Raw genomic sequence first — 27,143 nt, forward strand, 5'->3', positions numbered from 1 at the left:
ATGGGTCAGATGTTTTTCTTTGTTAGATATGCAAGGTCTACAAAATAAATATGCCTGTTATAGATATAGCTATATTTGCATAATGTTTCTTTAATCTTATTTATGTAAAATATTTTGAATGGTAGTTATATAGATATATAAACTACATATTCACCAAACAATGCCTTGTCCAAACTCCTTTTTGTATGCAACAGTCATATTAAAACACAAAAGTCAATGTAACACAAACAAAATTCAACATTTTATTTAAATGAACAACGTTATAACAATGTATATACAAATTGAAAGACAACGTTTACACAGATCCTTACAAATAATTCAAGATAACCATTTACCCTCACCATCAACAGTTTACTCAACAAAAGATCATATACGATTTCCAGCAAAATTACATGCTTCGAAATTTTTCAAATATCACTAAATTTGGAAATACAAATAAGCGTCAAAAATCGCTCAAAAATGTTAAAGCATTTTGGTACATAAATTCTTTATGCATTACGAAATAAATACAGTTTATTGCATTTAAATTCCAGTAGTTATTTCTAGAACACTGTGTCCTTTACATTAAGGAGTAAAGACTCCGCGAAATTATCGAGCCATATCCAATGTACATCCAAATATGGCGCGTTGGAGAAAAAGGTCGAAATTTTATTTGTATTAATGTAAAGAAAGTGTTTCTGTTCGAGCACCATACCCAATTGAGGCAGGTCTATAACTTTTATAATCTATACAAAGCGTGGTATGGCCGTTCGTGATATCAAAATTGAGACAGTGTTACGGCTGGTCGTAAAAATCAAATTTGAGACATTATTACGGCTCGTATAGGGTATCAAAATCAATATAGTGTTATGGTTCGTACGATATGTCAAATTCGACATCGCTGTGCTCATCCGATGAACGGTCGGAAGAGTGTACTGAACTATCTGTCAAGAAGCTCGTTTCTAAATCAAGAAGGCTTTCAATGGATTGAATATCTTGAGCTTCACAATGGTCTTGTTCATTGTCATTCTCTTGGTCAATAACGTCTGCTTCACTATGATTATTACTGTTCGAACATTTGTTATTTGAGGTATCATTCCGTACATCACCGTTAATAATTTTGTCCTGCATTTGATATGCATTCCGAAAAGTCTGAAACTTATTATTTTTGGATGGACTTTGCTCAAGATTAGAATGCTTTAACCTCAACATGGGTAAGTTGCCACCCTTATAGACGTCAGGATTGGAGGAAGAGTGCCGGAGAGAGCGACATTTACAGTTTTTTTCCAACTCTTGTAGTGAACACACAGGCAAATGTTTAAGTGATCTTGCGCTTGGTATCGACTGATGTTGGCTAAATACTGATCGACATAATTTTGGCGACATATCTTGGGCTATACAGCTAGAGCATTCATGCAACGAGCCCCCTCCGTTACAAATACTGTTCATCGTCACCGGATACGTGTACATTTCACCAACGTTACTTGATTTTAAACCCCTTGACGACAAATGAGAAGATTTTTGTGAGGACTTTTGTTCTTTTGGCTGCAATAACTTTCGTTTTAGCACAGAAATTTCTTTCTTTCGTTTATCCAACTCTTTTTGCAGTGAGTCATTCTGAAAAAAGTAAACAGTTTACTTTTACAACATTCAGATTTGTAGATTTCTTTTTCAGTTATCTGAAATATATTTGTTTGATTTTATTGCGCTCGGCAGGTACAGGCTCAATCAAACCGAGCCTGCAACATTTTACAATTTTGTCATGTTGGACTTTCTTAAGGATTCTGTTTTTCACAATTTTATTAGAAAACTAAAATCTTCGAAAATGTGCAAACTTACTTTTTGTTGAAGACTTTGGACTAAATCTCTAGTTGTCTGAAAATCAAAATAATATTTCATTAATAAATAAAATTTTTACTTTGATCATGAACACATTTTTTGCGCAATATTTTAACAGTTCAAAATCAAAATGAAAAAGAGGAAAGTATCATCTTTAAAAACAAATTAACAACTTTACAAGATTTGATAAATATCTAGCCTATAAATCACAACAGTAAAATCAATGACAAAGCAAACTCATTTCAATCTCTATGAAGGCCAGTATCTTAGATATGCTGTAACAATTAAATATTATAAAACGCAACTTTTTTCCAACTAGTGTAAAACTATCCCGATTTTTACAAAAACACATTTTTTATTAAAGATAATTACAAAAACGTACTTGACTATCGAATTGCCTCAGCTCTCCTATAACCTCTTTTAATTCGTTCATCTCAGAATCTGTAAAAAAAAATAAAGTATTTATGAACATTTTAAATTGCTGAACTATATTCCAGCCCAAAAATTACAGATTTAATTTACCTGAAGGTTATCAAAACACTTTAAAATAAGTTAATAGAAGTTCCACACGACATTGAACAATATGTGTTCCTTAACACAAAACTATTCATCAATAAACGATCAAATAGTAAGATATTTTTTATATAAAAAGCAATTAAAAAGTAAATAGTTTTAAAGTATCTAATTTTCCATGAGTACCAGTAAAAAAATCCGTAAAGTTATAATATAGAATAATAAGAATAATAGATATATTACGTCTTGAAGATAGAAGCTTCCTAAAGTTGGATGACCGGATAACTTTGAGGAGAAGATCTTTCTTTTTACCCGGCCGTTGATCATCCGACGACATGTCAACGGAATGCGGGGAAGATTCGTCAGGTGTACTTGCACGACGCATCTCCTTATTCTTCTCTATTCTGAGGAGAGAAAAATCTTACACAAGTTATGTTCTAGTTTTGAGTCTGGTAAATATCGACTAATTTATTATTATCATTATTATCATCATTATTATTATTATTATTATTATTATTATTTGTGATTCTCAAGTGATCTTGACGGCCACAGCCGAACAAAAGATTAAAAGTGTCGAGATTATCTATGCATACGGGATGGTTTACTTGTCGAAGACGATTGACTGAACTATTGTAGGAACATCATTTTCAGAAAATCAGTATATTGATGTATTGATATCTAAAAAAGAAAAGTGTCATTCTTTTGCATCACCTGAACTCTTTATTGCAATAATAAAACGTCATTTATTCACCTTTCTTTGGCTTGTTGTTCGAGAATACTCTTTGCATTTGGATATTCAACTAAAGCCTGAAATTGCAACATATCAAAGCATTATTCGTTTATTTACAGACAAAAATGTTTCTGGTTTAATACCCTAAAACATTTAATATGCATGTACTATAAAATTTATGCAAACAAACAGAAAGCGGCATATTTGTAATATTTAACAAATAAGGAAATCAATCCAGTAGTTTATTCAGGGGTATACATAACAATGCAATGTCAGACGTGTTGAAATTAAACCTAATCACCAGAGCGAGTGCACCAGTAATCAAATACAAAAGCTACAAGGCGGGCATATATCGCATTTCATAATGCTCCGCCTGTAATGTTTTAGTGACATCATTTGCCAGATGGCATCATAATTTACATCTTTTTTTTTCTAACTGATTTAATCCTGTAAATTGCGTTATTCATGCGACATATTTTCCGGAATTTACTCTAAATAAAGTCAAAATGGTGTCACTTAAGAAGTATATAATTATAGACACCACGTGATTAAGCATTACATCATACCGACATGAGATCCTTTCTGGACAAACGTAACAGTTCTGAATACCCGACAGCTTTAACATCCGCGGTGCGTCTGCAACATCATCAAATACAATGCTTAATTGTTAATATCTTCATAAATCATAAATAAAAATATTATAAACCGTTTAAATGAGACAATTTGATTATTAAAAACATCTTTCTGGAGTTTATTATAAAAATCATGTAAATTCGACATTAAAGATTGTTTGATAAGTATTTATTTAGACATCTATTTAATACAATCGATTTCTATTTCCATCTGTACCAGGAATTAAAAGGTATTCCTTTTTATGCATTAAATGCAATGCGTTGGAAACTCGTTATCTTTTATCTTATAAAAGCGTTTCTTAAAATATCTATCAAAGTTATTAAAGAGCGCACATAAGTGTTATTTAAATATATACAACCACGATGTTTGATCATGATGCTTTTGTATGGAGGGTGATTTATGCCAAAATTACATCTTGCTTTCTTAAGATACATCGTGCTTTCTAACTTGTACATCGTGCTTTATAACTTGTACATTATGCATTCTGACATATACATCTTGCATTCTGACTTTTACATGTTGCTTTCTTACATGCACATTATGCTTTCTGCCGTGTGCGACTTGCATGTCGTTATTTAACGATCAATTATTATTCATTTGTTGATCTGGTAAATTAATTCAATAAATTAACCTGCAACTGTTTGTAATTGGGTCTATTTACTCAGCTTGAATGACGAATGTCATAAGGTAGAATGCGCATAGCCGAAAGCCGAATGCAGCAAGCATAATACAACGCGACATCTGGTGTAATAATATGTGACACCCAAATTATGCTAACAGGTGACGCTACAGTTATATTCTCGGTAAAGTCCGTATTGCGGTTCGGAATCAGTTTACCAAGTTACGTCCCTTTGTTTTAAAATTTCCATTTGCACTCATGGAAACGATTTAACCAATTTTTATATTTATTAATGAAACTCTGTAGGTCAAATTATATTTCCAGCTGACAATGACAAGTTGCACATTTCCAAATCAATGGTTTTAGAAATATTTTTTTTCATCAACAAAATAATTATAAAATAGAACAGTTGTTCAACATTGTTCAAAGTGCTTGGGCCATAAAAAACTTCTTATTAAAATATTTCATCCTCTTGAAAAGTTCTTAAATTTTGACATGGCTTATTTCCAATACCTGTGACCATCCACAACATTTTTAATGTGTTTTTATTAATTAGGACATTTTCTTGCCTATTTTCAAACTAATTTTGTACACACGTTAGATTTTTTAAATTCAACTTGTCAAAAAAATGTCTTTTTTTCCCACTAAGTTGCTTTATGAATACGGCCCAGGTTCTTGTTCACAGTGTCAGCTTAAAACTGAAGGAACTGCTGCCAAAATCAGCTGATTCTGAGAAAAAAAATTAAAATAAAATGTCAAAACTGTCTAGTCTGTCAGACTTAAGACAGTTTTGCCTTTTTTTTCTTTTGCAGCGGCACTGGCTACCTCTCTTCATTTGAATTTTTATATCACAGGTACCTTCTCATTTTTTAACACATACGTACCCACGAGGCACGACATATGCTTTTATTTGCGTTAATCGTTAAGTATGTAATATTTACATAAAAGTAAGAAATATTACATACCTATTTAACGATTAACGCAAATGTAATAAAAGCATATGTTGTGTCATGAGGGTACGCTGCAAAACCGAAAGTTGGGTGTTTTTATGAATTTTACATTTATTTTTGACAATATACTGCCATTTGTCCGAAGATGATATGCAAATGAACATATTAAATATGTATGATGCATATATAATCAAGCCCACGGTTCATTGCAGCCCGAAAAGTATGTTGAGGTGACATGTCGATTTTTGTAGCTTATTGCGAAGTTGCAGTACATGACAAACGGGCACATGACAAATCAGCACATAAATAAAACATTCTAGTGTTCCGTGGTATATATCTTTTGTACGTGTCAAACCCCTTTCCTTATAACATTGAAATTTTACTGGATTGTTATCCATCGCTGGCTTATTTTTAGCAGAGAATGACCAGTGCATGTGTAAAGAGGGTACCGTCAGAGCAGATTTCGCAAAGAGGGTACCGATATAGATATGCACCGTGGTGTAGCTTTAGTAAGAATGATTTCATAATATTAATTGATGAGTACATAAAAATACAATGTACAAAAATGGTCCCTAGAAATGGTTATAAAATGAATATTGCATGTTTGGCTGAAGATGCCTTATTAGTAGTTTTCTATAATTAAAGCGTTCATGATATTGGAAATGTATAGCAGATCTTACTCATTCAAAACAAAAAAGTTTTATACCTTAAGGCAATAGTATTTGCAATACAAACACCACTGAGAATGTAGAAAAAAATGTTTATTAATATCTTCTATGACAAACAATTCATTTGATTTTATAACCATTTCTTGGAACGTTTTTGTACATTTTGTTTTTAATTTACTCATCAATTAATATTATGAAATCATTTGTCCTAAATCTAAATCGTTTTGTATATTTTTTCCATGAGTGCAAATGGAAATTTTAAAACAAAGGGACGTAACTTGGTAAACTGAATCCGAACCGCAATACGGACTTTACCGAGAATATAACTGTAGCGCCACCTGTTAGCATAATTTGGGTGTCACATATTATTACACCAGATGTCGCGTTGTATTATGCTTGCTGCATTCGGCTTTCGGCTATGCGCATTCTACCTTATGACATTCGTCATTCAAGCTGAGTAAATAGACCCAAATACAAACAGTTGCAGGTTAATTTATTGAATTAATATACCAGATCAACAAATGAATAATAATTGATCGTTAAATAACGACATGCAAGTCGCACACGGCAGAAAGCATAATGTGCATGTAAGAAAGCAACATGTAAAAGTCAGAATGCAAGATGTATATGTCAGAAATAAATGTACAAGTTAGAAAGCACGATGTACAAGTTAGAAAGCACGATGTAACGTAAGAAAGAAAGATGTAATTTTGGCATAAATCACCCTCCATACTTTTGCGTCATGACCTATTTAATGTGTTACATTAACAGCCCTTAAGAAATGATTTCGTATAAGGGTCTAAAATTATATTATAAAATTTTATTTGATGCGACATTTTTGTTAAAACAAATCTTTGCCATCCATTGTTGAATCACCATACATAGCCTGGTTATTGTCCAATATATAACAAACATTTTAACAAAACAAACTGTAACGCATCATGTTTATTAACTTTTAAAATAAATGAATTCCAGCTAAATAATTGTAATTATCTGCGACATACTAACCTATTTTGCCCGTCGTCAAGTTTCAGCAAACTTATTTCACCAAAGTAATTTCCTGGCGATAATGGTGCAACGACTGTTCGGTGGCCATTTTGTTGATTGGGTACTAATATCTGAAAAGTACAAAAGCAAAACATATTTTAGCATTTGTATGAAATTACTCAATAACAATTCGAAATAAAGACAAAATATACTATGTAATGCTTATACATAAGTAAAACTTGCGTATAGAAGCCCTTTAGTTTTTAATAGCTAAATAAATGTAAGTTCGAAATGTAGAGATAAAAGTCATTACCTCAACTTTGCCATGATTAACTATAAACATTTCCTTTCCAACTTCTCCTGTCCTACAAATGAAATCACCTGGAGAGTAAACTTGAGGCCTTAGTTTGAGAACAAGCTCACGTAAAAGACCCTCTTCGCATTCTTCGAAAATCTTTACCTTAAATAAGATTATTACACATTACATTCGTATGTGATATGTATAGTGGTGAAAACTAATTACTACTTTTGAACCAAGCATTGCTACTGTCATACCTTTGAATTAAATATAACAACATTAATGCTGAAGCTGTAGATTAAACCTTTTCATAAAATCATAACTATTTTCTTAGTCTTTAAACTGGTATTTCAACTTTACAAACAGATTCAAGCACTATAACTATTTTTATGATAAATACCTTTTTTAATGTATCAAGGTGGACATTTATAGCGATTTCAGTCCGAAGTCTGTCAGGTAAGAGTTGCAGAAGAGAAGGCTCGTCAATTGATTGTGTTCTGTAATAAATAATTTTAGATATGTATATTATTTTGCATTTGCTTAAGATTATTGCTTAATAAACATTTAAAGAATAAAATATTTCATTTCTAATTATCAACTAAATATATTCAACGAAAGTAAATCTTTGTTAAAATTAATGTTATGGTAATAAATATGGAAACTTTTATAGATATTGTTTGTTTAAATAATCATATGCATATACAAATATCATAGATAAATGAATGTAGAAGTTATGTCTTTTACATGCTTTAAAATACAAGCATACATTTCTACATGGAATAGGTGACAAGTGAAAAAGAAATTATCATCTAGGAGAATTAATATAAATTTACCGTTTCCACGTGTATTCTGCCCATCTTTTTACCCTATTTTGTAACTTGTCATCTACATGTCTGTGTTGAAGATATGATTTTATCTGATCCATTCTGAAATTAATGATAAAATTGTCATGATTGCAGAAAATTATATGTTTCTTTTGTCTTAAATTTGATTTTAGTATATGACTGTTGACATATATTAAACATAACAGAAGAAATTACCAAACAATATCCATCAAACACTATTTGCTATTAGATATGTATCTATTTCTCATTATCAATTATCATAAATCATTGACGTGAAGAAAATTGGTTTTGAGTGAGATGCTAACGTTCATAGTTCCTTTTAAATAAACAAAATTTCCGTTTGTAGAAAAAAGTGCTCCAAACCTTGACTGAAATTCTGTTCTTGCGGCGTTCATGTTACTTATGACGTCACCAACATTACCAACAACGGCAGCGAACACGAAAACACCAATAAGAAAAGTCAAACCAGTAAATACAAATTCCTGTAAAGAATGATAACGAACGTAAGCATGATTAATTATAAGCATTTAAGCCCCTACTTCGCTGAAAATCTTACATGTCACCAAAACGACTCATCGTTTTATGAAACATTTCTAAAAGGTAAATACCCTGTAGTTGCAGACCATGATAAGACGACACGGATCTGCACTGGTCGCATAGGTTGTTTAAGTCACTAACAGCATGGCAAGTGTCAACATCAACAATTAAATAAAATTATTATTTTTTTATCTCCAACATCAAGATTTATTTTTTCAAAAATACATGTAGGTTTAAACTGTCAGTTATCAAGCAAATCTAAGATACTAAATGTGATATTTTGGTCGCTGTTTCAAAACATTATGGATATTTGAACCACTTGATAGTCTTCTTGATGTTAAAAGGAGCATAAAATTTGACGGAAACTTAAGAAGTTTGTAGAATAAAATAAACTTACAAGATCTGTTTCAGGTGGGGGTCGCTCACCTATTGTTGTCAGGGTCATCAGCGACCAATACATTACACGAATATACTTCCTAAAATAAGATTACAATCATAGGAATATCAAAGTTTTGTCGACATTAAATGAAATTACGTATTCCATTTCATTTGGTTCAATATGTCTAAAAGGCATTAAGCTTTTGTAAACATAAACGTAATAAACATGTTTTCAAATAGAGTTTACAAAAGTTTATGATTTGATTTAAATCAAACTTCATTAGTTCTTTAAAAAATAAAATTGCTCCATGTTTTCCGCAAATTAAATAAAGATGTACCTCAATACTTACATTTCCAAAAGAAACTTACACGGTGTAACAATCTTGATATATGTTTCCAAATTAAATTCTAGGCTCCACACGTAAAAGCCTGTAAACTAGTATCCAACAAGAATGAAGTTCTCATGCTAAATAACAATTTAACTAATATTTAGCGATTTTTGATATGTGAGTCCATAAGAATAAATGATAAAATATCACCTACAAGTGTATTTGTGTAATTAGTATTGTGAATTATACATACCTAATGAATGAACTATACTCTTGTCCACTAGGGTACACCCAGCTGTTTGAACCAAGGCCTTCATACTCAGACAGTACGTAATATACACAGCCGATCCAATGGATAACAACCCAAAGGTTCAATGTTAGTTTGAAAGCTCTGATCAGATTTGGATTCCTCGTACGACTGAAACATGAATTAAAAAATCACTTATAAATTATTTTGATTGGTTTGGTTTTACGGTGCCCCAACACAATTAAGGTCACATGGCACCTAAACAGAAAAGGTGGAGATTTAAGCTAACCTTATGTGATACAAACTTAAAGCAACATCAGGTGTCGAAACCACCTCATCTACTGGAACTAACAGATGCAAAGACTCCATTTCTTTCGAACCCATTTAGTCGCCTCTTACGCAGGGATAAACGGAGGTTGCAGTTATGATGCCTCAACACTGAAAGGCAACACCCCACCCACAAGGAAGGCTTATACATTGTATCATAATCAACTCAATTGGGGTATCTTATTTGTCTTTTTAATTGATTATGACAGATAATTCAAAATGTAGAACCATAATGTATTTTGTAAAATAATGAACCTCTTTTTTCTTTATTGAAATATCTTTTAAACTTACCCTAACCATTAATATGGGTTGATCATTGTTGCCAAGAACATACTACATCATTTCATTTGCCTACCACATAAGTTATTAAGAATGTATAGTAAATGTGCTTTATTTTGTTCCCGAAACAAAATTATGATATGATAAATAAATCCACTAACCGGAAATATAGAAAAATGAATCGATGTATAAAAGACTGCCGAAACCTGCAAACAAATTAAAGCAAACTTATTATCTTTTTAAAATGTGAATGTAAAGTATTTTATCGCGCAAACTTAACTAATAAAACACAAATTCAAAAACGAAGCAATATATAAATGATCAAGAACATAAACCTAAATAAACATGTGAAACAGAACGTCATTTGAGAAATATATAGAAAAATATGACATATCTAAAACAGCTCAAGCTCAATCAAAACGTGCACTAAACATTACTGGAGAAAGCAAAAACGAGGTCATGATATACATACCCGATATTATCTTGTAAACAGTACCAAAAGGAAGTATCGCAAATACCGCAAGTTTAAACTTGTTGCTTTCTTTATATTGTTCCATTATTTTCATTGGATCCAATACCTGTTAAAAATTCAAATATACATTATTCCTGAAATGTTTTTAGAATGCTTTATATCTTGATTACGATTGTTCATACGTCTGTTGGAAAAGCTCACGTAAAAAGTCGATCTTATGATGAAATCATAAATATATTGTCGTTATAATGTCTAGGCTTTATCCCTAATGACCACAAATTGGCTTTAAAGCTGTCTAAGATTATACTCATAACTATGAATTATTTGTCTTAAGATGGCTTTTGCTATTCATATAACCGCATTATTAATATCGGTTAATAGTACATTGTGAAATGTGAATGACCAAACGTTAAAAATGACGGTAACGAAACTTTGGACTTTTAATGGCATATGGTATTAAATGCGTGTAAGATTATTTAAGAAAATATTTCAGAAATAAATGCTTTCTTACCAGACACCCATCTTCGTAATAAGAGATACGAAGGTGAACGAATATGTCAAGAATGTATATAATATCTCCAATAGTGTCCAACAAATAAAATACAGAATCTTCCATTGCCTGAAGGTAAAAGTTCATTGCATATTACTAGTATCGTGATAAAATAATGGCAAAATTATTGATGTTAAAACTGTTGATTTTGGTTACAAAAATATATCTATATGATACAAGAAATTTTATATTATACGATATAAAGAGAAAACAAGTATAAACCAGGTGGACAAGAAGGAGGAAAATGTTCCTGAATGATTCGTAAAAGCTCAAACTAATAACACCAGTACATGCGTTTTGGTTTCTAATTACAATTCGTTATAAAAAGCCAAATAATCATGAACACTTCCGGATTAAATTATGACTTATAGTCAGTACTAACCGGGTCCCTCATTTCTTGGAAAGCTAGTCGTAGGACTATGACAGCAATATTGTAGATAACGGCGATGGTAACAATACCCTGGAAAATATATCATTCATAACAAATAAGAAATTTTTCTTATAAACTCTTAAAAGACAATTAATTGATACTGATATGGAAACCAATAAAAATTACATTATTACACTTCATAAAATTTAAGTACTGAATCTACAGCATTTGAACATGATATCTCCAAATATATCAATTAAGAGTCCAAAAATCTATATAAAATATTTATTGTACTAGAAGTAATGGGGATGTGAAAAAAGAGGCAATTATCAATTGTTGAATACATTACTGATTCCTTTGAACTGGACTAGCATATCACCCAATATAGGTCAAACAACTGTGTGCTCTCGTCCAATATTATTAGTTTTGTAATCACATAATATCTTAATTTTGGAGAGAAATAAAAACAACCCCTGAGAGTAATGAAAATACAAAAAAAAGTTGAAAATAACAGACTCGGATTTAATGACTTTGATCATGAGACAAAATTTGCAACATCTATCAGTTTCCGCCCTCTCTCTCTCTAACACAGACATAAACAATATATTTTGTTCTAAACACTTAAAGTATTGGATTCATTGATGCAGCGGGTCTAGAAAAATGTATCAAAAGTTATTATTTACCAGCCAGTAGTAGGTTATGTTTCCGTCAGGATCTAGAATAATGTCAGACAATGAGAGATCCTCTAGTCTAGAACCCTGAAATGATACAAAAATATCTGATTTCATAACACAATTTAATGATTTCATTTATAGTAGCTTTGAAAAGAAAAGTTAAAGCTGATGATACAGTTGTATTTTGAATGATTTGAAATTCCATGCCATTAAAGTTTATTTCAGCATATAAATTACATTTATAAGCCCGCTAAGCTCAAGAATGATATTATATTATTTCTCAAAAACTGATAATTTTTGGTCTCCTGTTTTATTTTCCAAAAAGGTACTCATGTGGATGAACCATCTATTATTTCTTTCGCTCTTTTGGCAGTTGCTATAGTTAAAGAGATTCATTATATTGTTTTGAGATCCAAATATTACTTTGTTTACATTTTGCAACCTTTATGACACATTATTTCACACCGAACGCTACCTTCTTCAGTTGAATAAAAATAGAAATGTTCCTAATCTATTGATAACAAATTATTAATCTTTGACGTTTCTAAAGAAGACGGAAAATATTTATTTCTGAGGCTTAATTTGCCTTTAAATTGTTATTAATTTTCGCAATTGTATTCTTTCGCCTCACTTTCTTGTGCAAATTTATATTAAAAGTTGTTCAACGTTCGGAAATACAGCATTCATGTACATGTACCTGCAACACATCATTATTCCTGGAAAACATATCTCTGAAGTATAAATCATATAAAAGATAATAATAGTGTCATTTTAAATGACGTATATTTGCGTGTGTCTGACATCGAGTATGGGAGAGAAATGACACTTATTCTGTGAATGGCATGCGAATATTGATTGTAATAAAACAAAATATTCCAAGCTATTTGTATCAGTTTCGGTATTTTATTTTCTAAACAAAAGACCACACGAAATGTGCATGATGTTTGTATGATATGGAGAATATTTTTAACTTATTCTTACGATATTTCATAATTTTGTTATATTTTTTTCATTATATAACTTGCATGTACGTGACATGTATTTTAATATAATATTTACACTGTGTTTGTCGCATTTATCAGAAAATAAAATTATAATTATCACCAGAAATCTAATTTAGAGCATTCACCTACAATTATGGTAATTAAATGCTAAGTAAATGTTAGCATTGCAATAATTTGTGCTAGAAATAGAAATGTGACAGGCGACATAGTCTGGCTATTATATCATATTATTTATAGCTTCGATAAACGTATCTTATCATGGTTTTGTCATTGCCATAAGAATTACTTTAGTGTCGGTGGAGAAAAAAAAGTATCGTTCACCGTGTGTATCGGTTTGGGAATGAGGTTTATTTATTCTTTAAAATTTTTGAAATTTTTAAATTTTATGATCGAATAATCTCTATATCAATTTACATATTCACGCATATTATTTGGGGATGTGAGTCTTGTCATTGAGTTCAACAGACTCTCAGCCAACATCAACGAGTTGAAGAATGATACTATTTTTTCCTTTCCATTATAGTTCCAAAATTCTTTAAAAAATAGAACATATCATAACATGTAACATAGGCTATGTTTTCTTATTATATCTTGATTGTATATTAATAAGGAAAATACTAAACCGATATTTTCTTCAATCCAATTTCATTCGGAAACTGAAATATTTTATATTGTTCATCTTACCAATTTTGCATTTACCAGCACACTTTTGATATAATAAGACTGTTTATATTTTTATTTCAAAATCAGTAACTTTTCTTGTAAATTGTTATAATTGATAAATGTTATCTATGTTCTGTAAAATGATTTACTTTACTTTATGTTGGTAGCTAACCGAAAATAGTGATGGGAAGCAATAATCAATAAAGTCACTGAAATCAAATTCAGTCAAAATTTATTATAACATCTAAGTTTGAATTTACACTCATTGTTAAGTACTGGTTAGTTCAAAGAACGGATTCGAAAGTGTTTCAATAAGCTTATAGCTTACAACACAATCAAACTAGATTAAAACTAAACAACGTTAAACAATTTGGACTGTCTTCCAAGAACAGAACTAACAGACTAACTTTGACGATAGTTTCAGTGAAAAAGAGTGTAACATATTATGATTGTATATTAATATATTACCCCTGTAATGATTATATGCGTTGAAGTAGTCCCAAAGGTTTCACAGGATGGTCATTTTGTAATACAATATAAATGAACCGAGAACTTGAACCAGATTAGGAACAAAGGCTTTACTAAAATTGTTTCTTGTTTATTGGTGAATTTCCTTTTTTTATATGATTATGCTTAACATGATATCGTTATAACGTAATGAAAGAGTATCGGCTGATGTTTATTTAGCATACAATAAATATATATTTAGAAGATGAACAAAAAACACCAGCAATAATCCTTCTTAAATTATTTCACTTTGTTAAACATATAAGCGTTTCTGAAATTTGATATGTCCCTTCGGAAGAATATTGCGTCTTTTAGAACTAAAAATATCTCATAAAGAGAAAATGAGCTCATTTTCTAAGAAAGCAATAGGATATATGATCGTTTCTTTACTACAAATTTTATTCAATTTTCTAAACTAATAGTTCAATTTTACAGCATTATACAGGGTAATAAGCATCATCAGAACAGACCATATTTTCTGTTTAGCATTTTTTGTTCTGATAAGATTTAAAGAAGGCCGACTTAAAAGCATTTAAAGAAAGAAATGTGTTTTTTTTTCTCTTCATAAGAATAAAGAAAATGTTTAGCATTTATTCAAATTTCGTGTTTTTATAATGGCGAAGCAGGCTGTTATTTGTGGAATGATGACGAATATGGAATATGGCATGAAAACATGCAATAATAGGAAACATACAAAACATATTTCCCTTCATGCATTATTCAGGAACCTGTCTGACTGGAAACAGATGTTCCTGCAAAATCATTGACAGCATGCGTGTCTTGCTAAATTAGTCTGAAAATAACAGGCGAGAATCTTTATGACACTTGAAAATAATTATGATTTTTCTAACTAATACCACTTCCATTTTTCACATAGAAGACAAAGAATTTATCCTTATTTTAAGTTAGATGCTTTAAACTTCTTTTGTCATTCATTACTTCTTACTCTAAACATATTCAATTATTATCTTGACTTTGAAGTTTCTTTGTGTTAAATGACATCTAAATGTCATTATTGTTCAATGAGTAACATTTTCATGTAGACAATTGTCACAAAAACGTGAATATATCCGTACAAATTGAAACATACGCTGAAACTTTTCCTAGCTAAAAAGTCAACAGTTTCTCTATTAAACTATCGATCACAACTTCGTAATTCGTTATTTTGGCCCTGTAAATGACAACCGTGAAGTGTAAATTATTAGTCTGAAATCACTTTCTGTCTTTAAGGATTGTATTTCTTCAGTCCGTAATCGAAAACTGTCATTCATATCCATTCATTTCTAACTTCGGAAAATGTTTTTATCAGACATTCATCTAGTGAATATAGCATGACGGATAATTTCCACATAAATAACGTCTATTCTAACAGCAAAATAAAGATATTCCTTATAGACTTCAATATGAAATAAATAAGGATTGCTTTTGCAAGATGTACAGAAACATTACAGAAACATTGGTTGAACATTAAAAATGATTTTGTATAACATACTGTTTTTGAGAAGCTAACTTTATAATAGATCAATTTATTATGAGCGTTGCATGAATAAGAGAACTGTATATAATCAAAGTATATAACACCGGTAATGATAGAGTACATGTGGATTATGTAAATGAAACATGACTGTGAACAATGTTTAAGGACAGTCTTAGTTAATTAGCTAAGGTCGGCTACACTTAATCCTAACAAATCAATGAGAGAGACGAAGTCTGAACTTATATCCAGATTCTTTAACAACATTAGTGGTCACATAAATGGAGCAAATTTGTACATTGACGATACATATCTAGATAATTCAAAACCGCAAAGAAAAATGTTTTGTTGTGACTTTTTTCGGTATTATAAAAACAAATACATATACACTATTACTTGTTAGTTTAAACGAATTTGTTTTAGTTCGATTGTGTTGGAAGCTATAAGTTTCGTGAATTCGTTCTAGGAACTAACAAGTACTAAGCGATGAGTGTAAAGTTTCTTGCTCAAGAAAACAACAGCTTGCCCTTAACGAAGCTTGAAAACCATGCGGCCAGCAATTCTTAGATTACTTTTCCAACGTGTAACCACTCGGCCATGCCGCCATACCCATTAATTGTTAATTGATGTAAATTTTTATTACGTTTTCAAATAAAAAAAATCCGATATATAAGTACCATGAATATTGAAATATTATCAGATTATTGAAATGACAGAAGATTTACGTTAATTATTTGTAGCATTTTGCTCGTTTGACATGGAATGAAGTTTTTTTTACAAATATGATTATTTAGAATTATAAAGGTTCGTTCTTGTTTCGTAACAATTATTGCACACTTATGGTTCATTACGAATAAAGCAAAATACAGCTTTCTGTTGAAGACAGAAAAAGCGAAAAAGCGAAAACCTTTCTGAACCCCCAATAACAATGCAATAAGGACACTAAGGTCAATAATTCCTGTGGGTGTCTGACTCTGATTCATTGTGATTCATTGTGATACATAATTCACGACTAAATAATAAAGCAAGCAGGTTACATGAAAAGCTCAATATAAAATTGTAGTTTCATCAATTGATAGTCAAATGTAGTTGTAAAGATAACACATTTATATATTAAGATTAATACTATCCTTATAGTGCGCGACATTTATTTTTGACAGGTTAATTTAATACTTTCTCATAAATATTTCTTTCAAACAGAGACATTTAATGAAATCTATTAAATTTTCAATGAATATGTCTAATTTGAAAAAAGAATGAATAAACTATTAGTGGGAATCTGCGGTCCCTATTACGGATAAAGTAAAGTTTTTTTAATGACACTATACCTTCATATTGCGGCCACCTTTAATGAATATTAAACATGACTAATTTGTGTCATGTCAAAATTTTTTTATTTAACATTTTCAAAAAAAACTGTGTAGCATTTATCAATATTTTCTTATATCAAATGTGAGCACAGTATATCTTTATCAGAGATGTCATTTGGTATAAGACTAAATCTGTAATAATTATTATCAAAAACAAATGGTGATTCCAATCAGCTGTCTGTCTGACTGCCTACTCGTTGTCCGCATATCTTCAAGAAATAGATGAGCTATTAGCTAGCAAACAGTATCCTTATAAAAGAATGGTTGTACAAATAAAACGGAATCTTCAAATTATATGTAATAGTTAAAGCGGCGGGATGATTGACATAACAAAGTATTGTAATTATCTGGTGTCAATAGATAAATTACAATATAATCATATCTCGAAATTATAATACGTGCGTGCACGAGTGTATTAAAATTAATTCAAAATTTAATTAAAGTGTTTTAACTAGAATTATAAACTTTGATAGTTATGTGGTTTTAACAATAACTGGTAATTTGCTGTGTATTTTACAAATAATTTGCTTTGTTGTCACTAAAATAGGTACCGCATTTATAACTGCGTAAAATAGTTACTTAATATGACATAATCATATTGCAGGTATATATATTTACTAATTTCGAAAAGTTTTACTTGTAAAAGTACATCAAAATACATTTTAGTATAGATTGTGAGATATAGAAAACCATTTGAAGCAAAGAAGAATTACTGAAAGGTTAAACATGAACTTAATTCATATAATGTTTATAGACAGTAAAAAGAAAAACTGGTACTTACCCGAGATTGATTAGAACGCCGGATTCCCATTTCCCATTCGGGTGGATCTTCTTCAGTTTCTATATTATCTTCCACGTGACCAAAACCAGAAGGTCCGTCGTCATCCTCATCCTTATCTTCGCCGTCGGCATCAGCATTGTCTTCTGGTGCTCTACGTTCAAAGTTGTCGGTGTTTCTAACAGATAATGAAATATAAATGATATATATTAAATTTTATAAATTCAACTGAAATATCTTTAATACAGGCGTATATTCAATGCTGAAATTATAATCACTTATTACAAACTTACAAATTTCCACAAAAATGAGCAAGAGACACGTCATGCTTTTCATCCATATCGTTGGAGAAAAGGAAAAATGAAAGCTTTGTTACCCTTCATTTTTATATATATCAATAGAAAAACACTATGAGGCACCATCTGGTCCTGACAACATATGAAAGGGGTATTTGTTATTGACAAGATTTGCGTGTTAAAAACATGCTTAATGCTTGTCTGGAAACAACAATCGATCAAATTCATTTGTTGGGCTTATAAATTGTTTCCATATATACAGTTACTTACAATATAAGTCATTGTTTAAACCCGGTACTTAATTAAGTGCATGATAAGCTTTCAATCATTGTATTATCTAAGAACAGCGCGTTTTGAAGTGATATAAGTGTACATATTTAAATCATCTCTTTTCATCGCATCAAATCAAAAGTAACTTTCGACAGCTTTGAATATCATGTTGTTTAATTGTGCTTTTATTTATTAAAAGGCAGTAAGATACAATTGAAAGATGCAATATATAATATTAGGAATGCTTTCGTTCATGTTTGTTTAAATGTTAACATTTTATAGCTTAAAATGTTGCAATTATTAAGAAATTCATAGTTATTACTAGTCCGATAACAATATCTATCAGAAGATTATGTGCTAAATTAAAACTGTTTCATACTACAATTATCACAAATTATCATATGAATTATAGCGAATATTTTCTATCAAATGTCAAATTACCATCAATTATGTAATGAATGACATTGCTATATTATAGAGGACCTGATATGCATTAGGTTTTTACCCTTTTCTTGTTTTTATGTGATGTAAAATAAATAGAATTTCAAGAAAATTATGACGAGAAAGGAAGGGTACTCAAACAGGAAGACGATTCGAGATCATGAAAACAATGAAAGAGGTCATATTACAGTCTCTGTTTGATGGAGGAAATGAAAGAAGTGTGTATCATAAAAATCTGGAAAAAGTGTGACCCCTCGGAATCATTAATCACAACAAAATTACATGAAAAATTGCATACTCAGTTTGATTGAGTCTGCACATGAGGGATAATGAAAAAGTGCAACATCCCTCAAGCCCCTTAGCACCGGCTTGAGTGGGACTCAATTTTCAGCACTAAAAAGAAGTGGAATCAATGGTCACGAAGGACAAGAAAAATATAACAATACTGAAGTGGAGTACGGGCCAACTTATTACAACTACCACAAAGCATTTGAAACCATTTGTTGAGAAGTATAAAGTTCTGGAAAAGTGTGATTCCCACAACAAAATTACGTGAAAATAAGCCCTATTACTGGCTGTAGCGGTATTCAAACCTCAATATTAAAAGGACCAAGAAAAACATAACAATATTGCGATGACGTAAATATTAGTTCTCATGAATCAACAATGACGTTTATATCTTCTGAATTGTGAACTTTGAATTTATTTGACTTTTCATCGATGTAATTCCTTGTAGTCGAACATAAGTTTTTTATCGTTTTGAAATAATTTCGAAAGTAACCGTCAATACAAAAAAAGAAAATGAAAGGTCATGACATCTTGTCCTTAAAGGAATTGAAACTTCGTAAATGTTCAGCATTTCATGTACATAAAAATATTTTAGCCAAAGAATAAAAATAACATATAAAGCATGTAGCGTTTGTCATAGCCATGGGTTTCCGTTATGTTTCTATGACATTTGTGCGGAAATGACGTGTATATTCTTTGCAAAATTGCAATTTAGCTTTTCTAATAATCGTACAAAAGAAAATAAGATGAAGACTAGACAATGCATATTAAAGTTGTCCGAAAACATATATCTCCCGTGTATCCCAAATTTAACATAATCTAGAGTATCCTTTCAATAATAACAAATGTATGCATCATCCGACGAAGCAATGAAATAGGTATTTCCTAACTAGGTATGCATAGTAAATGCATAATTTAGTGACATTATTACGTAAATTAGCCTCATGAGTATTTTTATTAGTATCAGGTAATTTGTTTCCCTATTATAAACAAGCAAATCATGTCCTCAAACTGAGAACATTTGTATTCTGAGTTCATGAAATGACCTAGTTTTTTTAGGGAGAAAATTTACTGTAATAGATAGCGCACGTTCTAATGCCATAGAAATAAGCTATATGCGTCTGTTTGTCTCAGGTGGCAACCAATAATTTCTAATAATAAAAATTAAAAAAAATACAAGTTGATGTTTAAAAAGGAAATGTAATAAATAAAGCATATGTAATAAATTTCTGCACTGAAATAAGAAGTATTCCTTAATGTTATTCATATTAATTTCCCTTCAACACACTTATGTTTATCTTATAAACTTTTCTAACTTTTCTTTATATTTACTGACATTTTCTTTTTATTTTATAATCCGAACACAAGTTTTATATCTAAAACAAAACAAATAAAAATAAACACTTCGAGTGTCTTCTGATTTTGATTGAATTCATAAAGTGCGGATTATTCACAATCAAATAAAGGTCAATATCTATACAAAATACAATTCTTTTTTTAACATTCTGAAATGGAAAAAAAACATTAAAAGTGAAAAAGATAAAAAAAATTATGAACAATGAAAAACAAACCTCTTTCGCTCATTATATTTTCTAGACAGAAAGAATTTAATCCTTGACATTTTAATCCATTTAGTATATTGTCAAACTTTCTTTCTTACAAGTTTTTTGTATCTATTATTTTACAGTCCATTCTACTCCCGAAAGAAGGCAATCAAAGAAGAGCATCAACAGACACGAGATGAGCATCTTCTATAAATCAATACCAATTCACTCATCTGGTTCTAAATAAAAGAAATGTCTCTACTAAATTCTTAATAATGCAAATAAGTCTTGATTCAGACAAAGTTATAAATGAAAAACAACAAAATGCTTTTACATGTCCAACAAATGATTCAAATCACTAAAATCAAAGTAAAAATACATGTAAATTATACATGTTGCTGCATTTATCAGTAGGCGCTTTGTCTCCCTAGCATTATGTGGGATAAACAGGAGCTTTGTAGTGTAATTAATATTGCTAACTTTTGGACAGCCTTTTGGTATTTCAATTATCTGGAAAAAAAATGAATTTATGAAATCCTAAGTAAACATATTTAACATGAGTTACAATATCATTTGCTTAAATCTATATGATAAGAGTTTCTAATTACATTTATTCAAAGATATTCAATTTGCCGGTGCTAGGTGGGAGGGGATAGGGGCGATGCACATATCCAGTATCACTCATGAAGAGATTTAGTCAAAACGAGAGTTCGTGTAATTTAGCTAGTTTGACTTTTTCCAAAGGATTTCCCGTTTTCAGATTTTTAATAGAAAAAAAAAACATTCTGACAAAGTACATTTTACTTTCTGGGAATTATTACAAACTAACTTCAAGGAAACGGCTTGAAAATTTCCCAAGGACAGGAAGAAGCGCTGTGTCACATTCATAACAGACAATCACAGTCCCATGTGATATGTTAAATGTGGCTAAAACCAATAACCAGAACTTTTACCTCTTCACAGCCACATATTACCAACATTATAGGAAACTAATGTGATATCATAAATATTGCTTTTGGCAATCAACACTATCGCACAGTCACAAAACTGGACAAAACAGAATATTTTTTTCTATTTGATTTGTACAAAGTCAACCATCATTACTATTTAAAAATTATTTTTATATATAAATCTACATGTCAGTGAAATATATTATATAAGTTATTAGAAGTTATGTGTTATTAGATTTCGTTATAGTTTTAATAAGGATGAACATACATGTACTTTATCAGTTATTTTAGTAATATTCTAGCGTTGCTACAGACAACATGTGCTTTAATTATGAATCTAGCTATATTTTGTCTGAAAATATCAGACAACAAAATGACAATTTTTACAATCAAAATTTAGTTAAAATGGAACTTGTTTCCTAAGCCCACATCTGAATCATTTCATTATAATTGTCATCTATATTGAACATTTCTCAACATCATATATATTATACTGTTTATTTACTTTTAACAAACTCTAAAAATTCCCGCTATATAAAATATTTTGTAAAATGTCTTCTTCTATTTTTCACTATTTAACCTTTGAAGTGATTTGACGCGTCAACTGTCTTCGTCCTCAGAGAGGTTTTTGAAGATAGACTATATATATTAAACAATTATTGACTAGTGAACCATTGAATATGATGTGATATTCACCGGCAGATGACATATTGACCGAGGCGATAGCCGAGGTCAATATGACTTTCTGCCGGTGAATATCACATCATATTCAATGGTTCACTAGTCAATAATTGTTTTATTATATGAATAGGCTAAGAAATAAAAAAAAAATCACAAAAGTACAATTTTATATACATGTACAAATTTTGCTTCGTTGAAGCGCGGGGAAAAAAGACGCACGTGTTAGGCGTGCAACGACTACGCGAACGCTGCGCATACAAAAATAATTCAAGTTTATACTCATCATTGCGGTGTTACCTTTAAGTATAATAGAAAAGTATTGATATTTCAATCGAGAAATATGCCACACAGAACAAAAAGCAACAATTATTTTTTAATCAACACGCGTAATTAACAGTCTACGGTGTAGGATCATTGAATATGAGTCTCAATCTATTTTTAGACTGGGAAAATCCAATTCAGCCAGTGAATATGATACTACACCCAGTAAATATGATTTTATAAAAAGTTCTGTTGACTACTGTTTGGACCAATGAGATTGCAGCTATATTTAGATCATATAATAAAATAGAATATACCACGAGATTACAATTGCCACTTATAAGTGTTATCTTAAGAAAGTAAATGAAAGAGATTCTACTTATGAATGGTCAATGTAAAACCACTTAAGAACTTAAAAAAATATATGTTCATGATACATGTACTTTTAAATTAACGTTGTGTTGTCATCATTTCACATATTTAAAAAAGTATGAAAATGTCAACAAAATTTCGATTTCTGCTTAGAGTAAAATAAATAATATAAATGTTTTACATGTAATATAAATAGATGATTTTAGCAAATTGAATAAAAGTTTATTTATGTACATAAAACACGGGAAAAATCGGTTAAATAACGAAAATGATAAGCAAAACGTTGTATGTAATGGGCACAATACGAATCAGGAACCCCGCGGGCAACAGAATTTGCTGATAATTGTGTGTTAGCGTCCAAGTGTTAAGTGGTTCTTTCAAGTAATTCAAGTACTCGTTTTCACTTAATTACACAATTATTTCTTGTCGTCAACTTTCATTTGATCAAACTCATCCATCCTTAAGAAAGAATGAAGTAAAACGTCTGCCAAAATTAAAATATTTGCGTTTCATATAAAATTGGTATTAATGTATTTGTCAATATACCGAATATAATTTGCGTGTAACAATATTTTCGCAAAAAAGTTCCTTAACACCATCATTGTCTATTCAGAAAAAATGATATGTGTGACCGGGAGAAACTGTTCTTATCTATCTTTAAAAAATACAATTTTAATCGTTCATGTTTATTATAGTATTATTAATATTTTACGATGCTCCTTGCAGTACATGTGTATATAATTATTCATAGTGTAGTAAGAATTTAGCAAAATTACCAGAATACATACTATATACAAAACGGGAGGTTTGGCTTGCAAAAGGAATTTCGGTTAAAGTTGAGAGCTAGGGATATAATTCTAAAACACAAGGAATAGTAATATTAAAGTCCTTAGGAATTTCGTAGCCTCTAACATATTTTAGACACGTTTTATCAAAATAATTGATTAATTGTTAAATGAATTTACTGGAAAGAAATGATAAAACATATCATGGAGGGAACTATTATAAGACATATTTCCTAAATTTCATTTAACATGCTTTATCAAAGGTCGCAGTTGATTACACGTTCAAAAGATTAAAGTAGCTATAAAAGAATGTATTCTTAAAATTGACAACTTAAAATCAATTTTGCTACAAAAATAAAAGACATAAAGTGCCACTTGTATAACATTTTCGATAAATCTGGAACGCGTTGTCAGACATTAGTCTTCTTCTTGCAGATGCTCAATAAAGACATAATAACCACCTGTCAAACACAGCACACGTTTCGTTCTTATAAAAACATTTTTCATAATGAAACTACGAGCCAGTATACTCCAAGATTCTACCATTCACATACAAATATGTTAAATTTCAAATCAAAAAGTCTACGGATTCCACATAATCATACAATTTAGTGCATATATACATTAAGAATAATAACTATTCAAATAACTTATAATTGTATTTTGTTGTTCTAGAATTTTTATTTTTTCATTCCATTTGATAAACTTAAAGCGAGGAAGAGTATTCGCAATTTTATAAAAATTAAACTTTACAAAGGACAAACGTCAATTATGAAATTCTAGACAGAAATTGATTACTAAGTTATTGTTTCAGTAATTCAACTTAGGACGGTAATTACAATTTGTTATTTTATATTTTTAACGGAGAAAATACGAAAGCAACTGATGTATATCAAATTTTATATAATAACCTTTTAAACTTTCAATACACAATTTAAAAAATACATTAAAAGCCTTTTAGCATTTTTACGGCTAATATAACCCTTTGAAAATTGCTATGGCGGACCCGAATACTTAAGTTTTAACAATTGTAACATTTTTCGTATTTACAATGGCTTGAGTTTACAAGTACTTGATAAAATGTAAAAATTATCCTAAATGTTGCTGATGTTTGCTCTGATAAAAATAACAACCGTCAGATCACTGAATAACCCAAGTGGAAGTTTATGCATCGTCATTGTATTAAACACGTGGTAGGACAGCAGTGGGTCTCCGTCTAGGCGACCACGTCTTGTTTTTATTTCAATTAACAATCTTACACGTCTACATATATTCTAAAGTAACCATTTTAATGATATATTATATACTTAAATATGCATGTAGCAAGAGAGTAGAGCGGGTATTCATACCTAAAAGAAGAAACTAAATTGCACTTGATTTAATTTAAGTCTTAAATAACAACAAGAAATGTAACATCTAAATGAACAAAAAAAACCTTCTCGAATTCTTTGTATTCAAATAAAACAAATTTTGCAAAATAAATAAATAAGTTTGCAAAAAAGAAACCAAACAGAAAGTATCCAAGAAATGGATGTACAATAAATAATATGATATTATGTAAATCATGGTTACCTTACAAGAGCTGTAAATATTGTTTGATGCGCATTAAAAAAAACACACAATTGTGTATACAATAAGATATGCAGCTAAAGAATACAAATGAACGACTTTAAAACAAAATTATAAATAATATCAAGTGTAAACGCATTTTAAATTGAAATCATTATATTAAATGCTATATACTTCTATTCTGAATGATGTTATATAAAACTAATGTTTTGTACTTACACACTTCCTTTACGTTTTAAACATGAGTTGAGTAGAGAAAGAGCAGGCATTTCTTGTTGTTATAACACTCAACGCTGATTATATAAATATTCCAACCTTTTATCATTTAGCATAACATCATATTATTAAAATATAACTCCATTAAGTGGCGAAAAAATAACAAAACATCATCGGCAGCAAAGGTTATAAATCATTTAGAAACATCTGTTTCCCCGCACTGGTCATTGATTTAGCGCAAATGGTATAACATTAATCACATATGATTGTAATTCAATTTCACATATCAGTACTCCAATTATATCTGCACTAGTACGTCTGCTCATATTGACAAAATGATTACATGTTACTGTAATGCCCTTACACATCATATACCGATCTATTTGTTGCCATATTTGTGTATACTATTGATCATTTCCTACGCCTGTAAAATAACAGCACTAAATGCTTTGCCAAAGATAAACTAAAAACAATGCTTCAAGCCAAAACTACCTTTTAAATTGTAATCTAAAACAGAAATTATGTGAAATTTACTGTCTCCGATATATCATGCTTAAAGAGCTTACACCCACTGGTTACAAACTATAACAACGACAGTGTAGGAGGTTTTAAAAGCTTTGTCATAAAATTGTATGATAAAATACATATCACGAATGTAAAAGCACACAAGTTATAATGTATATGTTTGATTAATGACAAAATATATATGACCAGCTATAACAGAGTGTTCGTCAATTTGTACAGCACAAAAATCTAGGAAAAGGGCTATAAAACTAACTATTTAAAACCAATGCCGTCCACATTTGACCAAAATGATGTTTGAAATCTAAACAAACCCTATGGCTTTGATATATTAAAACAGATATGTCGCCGCCAATTTGATTAATGGTGTGCGTGTCTATAGGACTAAAACAAACAAGCAACCAGATTGATCGTATAGCAGTTTGTAGAGCAATACATCTTGAAACATGTTGCGTACACTGTGAAATTATTACCATACTTTAATGGTATTATAAGAAAAATCTATTACAATTAATAAATCTTATTCAGTTGACAAATACAAAGGTTCAAGAGGGAAAATGAAGTAAAGCTTTGGTAGAGAAAACGAATCAAAGCTGAAAGATGGTAAAAACGAGAAAATAATGGAACATATAATCGGGGTACACTATTTTGTCTCAATAACATTTTGTCAAATTTTCATATCGTAAAAAATATTGGTAGAGGCTTCACTTATGTTGGTATCCTCGTGCAAAAAGCGTGTGTTTAAATATCATTTAAACTGAAAATGCCGCCGGCACTTTCGAGTACAGCATAACATGCGATCATTCGTCATGTAGATTACGTAGAATTTAACCTTTAAACCTATTGGAATGATTAATTTTGAAACATCTGCTTGTAAATGTTCTTTTAAGTTGGACACTTTCTTGAACACAATGATTCGATTCAAGTG

The 27,143-nt window shown here is 30.3% G+C and overlaps 1 protein-coding gene across 1 annotated transcript; it reads right to left on the reverse strand.

Moving 5' to 3' along the window:
* Positions 1–219: 219 nt before the first annotated feature.
* Positions 220–26,145, reverse strand: LOC132760283 (cyclic nucleotide-gated channel rod photoreceptor subunit alpha-like). The gene is made up of 20 exons (XM_060752242.1): positions 25,697–26,145; positions 18,024–18,198; positions 12,234–12,308; positions 11,563–11,640; positions 11,142–11,249; positions 10,631–10,736; positions 10,316–10,364; positions 9,559–9,723; positions 8,996–9,074; positions 8,425–8,543; positions 8,050–8,142; positions 7,617–7,713; positions 7,232–7,378; positions 6,940–7,049; positions 3,628–3,697; positions 3,083–3,138; positions 2,575–2,735; positions 2,201–2,259; positions 1,819–1,854; positions 220–1,596 (listed from the first exon to the last, which is right to left on the reverse strand). Exons 1-20 carry the CDS (start codon positions 25,744–25,746, stop codon positions 847–849), a joined length of 2,583 nt encoding a protein of 860 aa, XP_060608225.1. The 5' UTR covers positions 25,747–26,145; the 3' UTR covers positions 220–846.
* Between the last annotated feature and the right edge of the window lie 998 nt (positions 26,146–27,143).

This window comes from Ruditapes philippinarum, unplaced genomic scaffold (genome assembly GCF_026571515.1).
Source record: "Ruditapes philippinarum isolate M1 unplaced genomic scaffold, ASM2657151v2 ctg534_1_1_1_1, whole genome shotgun sequence".
Taxonomy (NCBI): domain Eukaryota; kingdom Metazoa; phylum Mollusca; class Bivalvia; order Venerida; family Veneridae; genus Ruditapes; species Ruditapes philippinarum.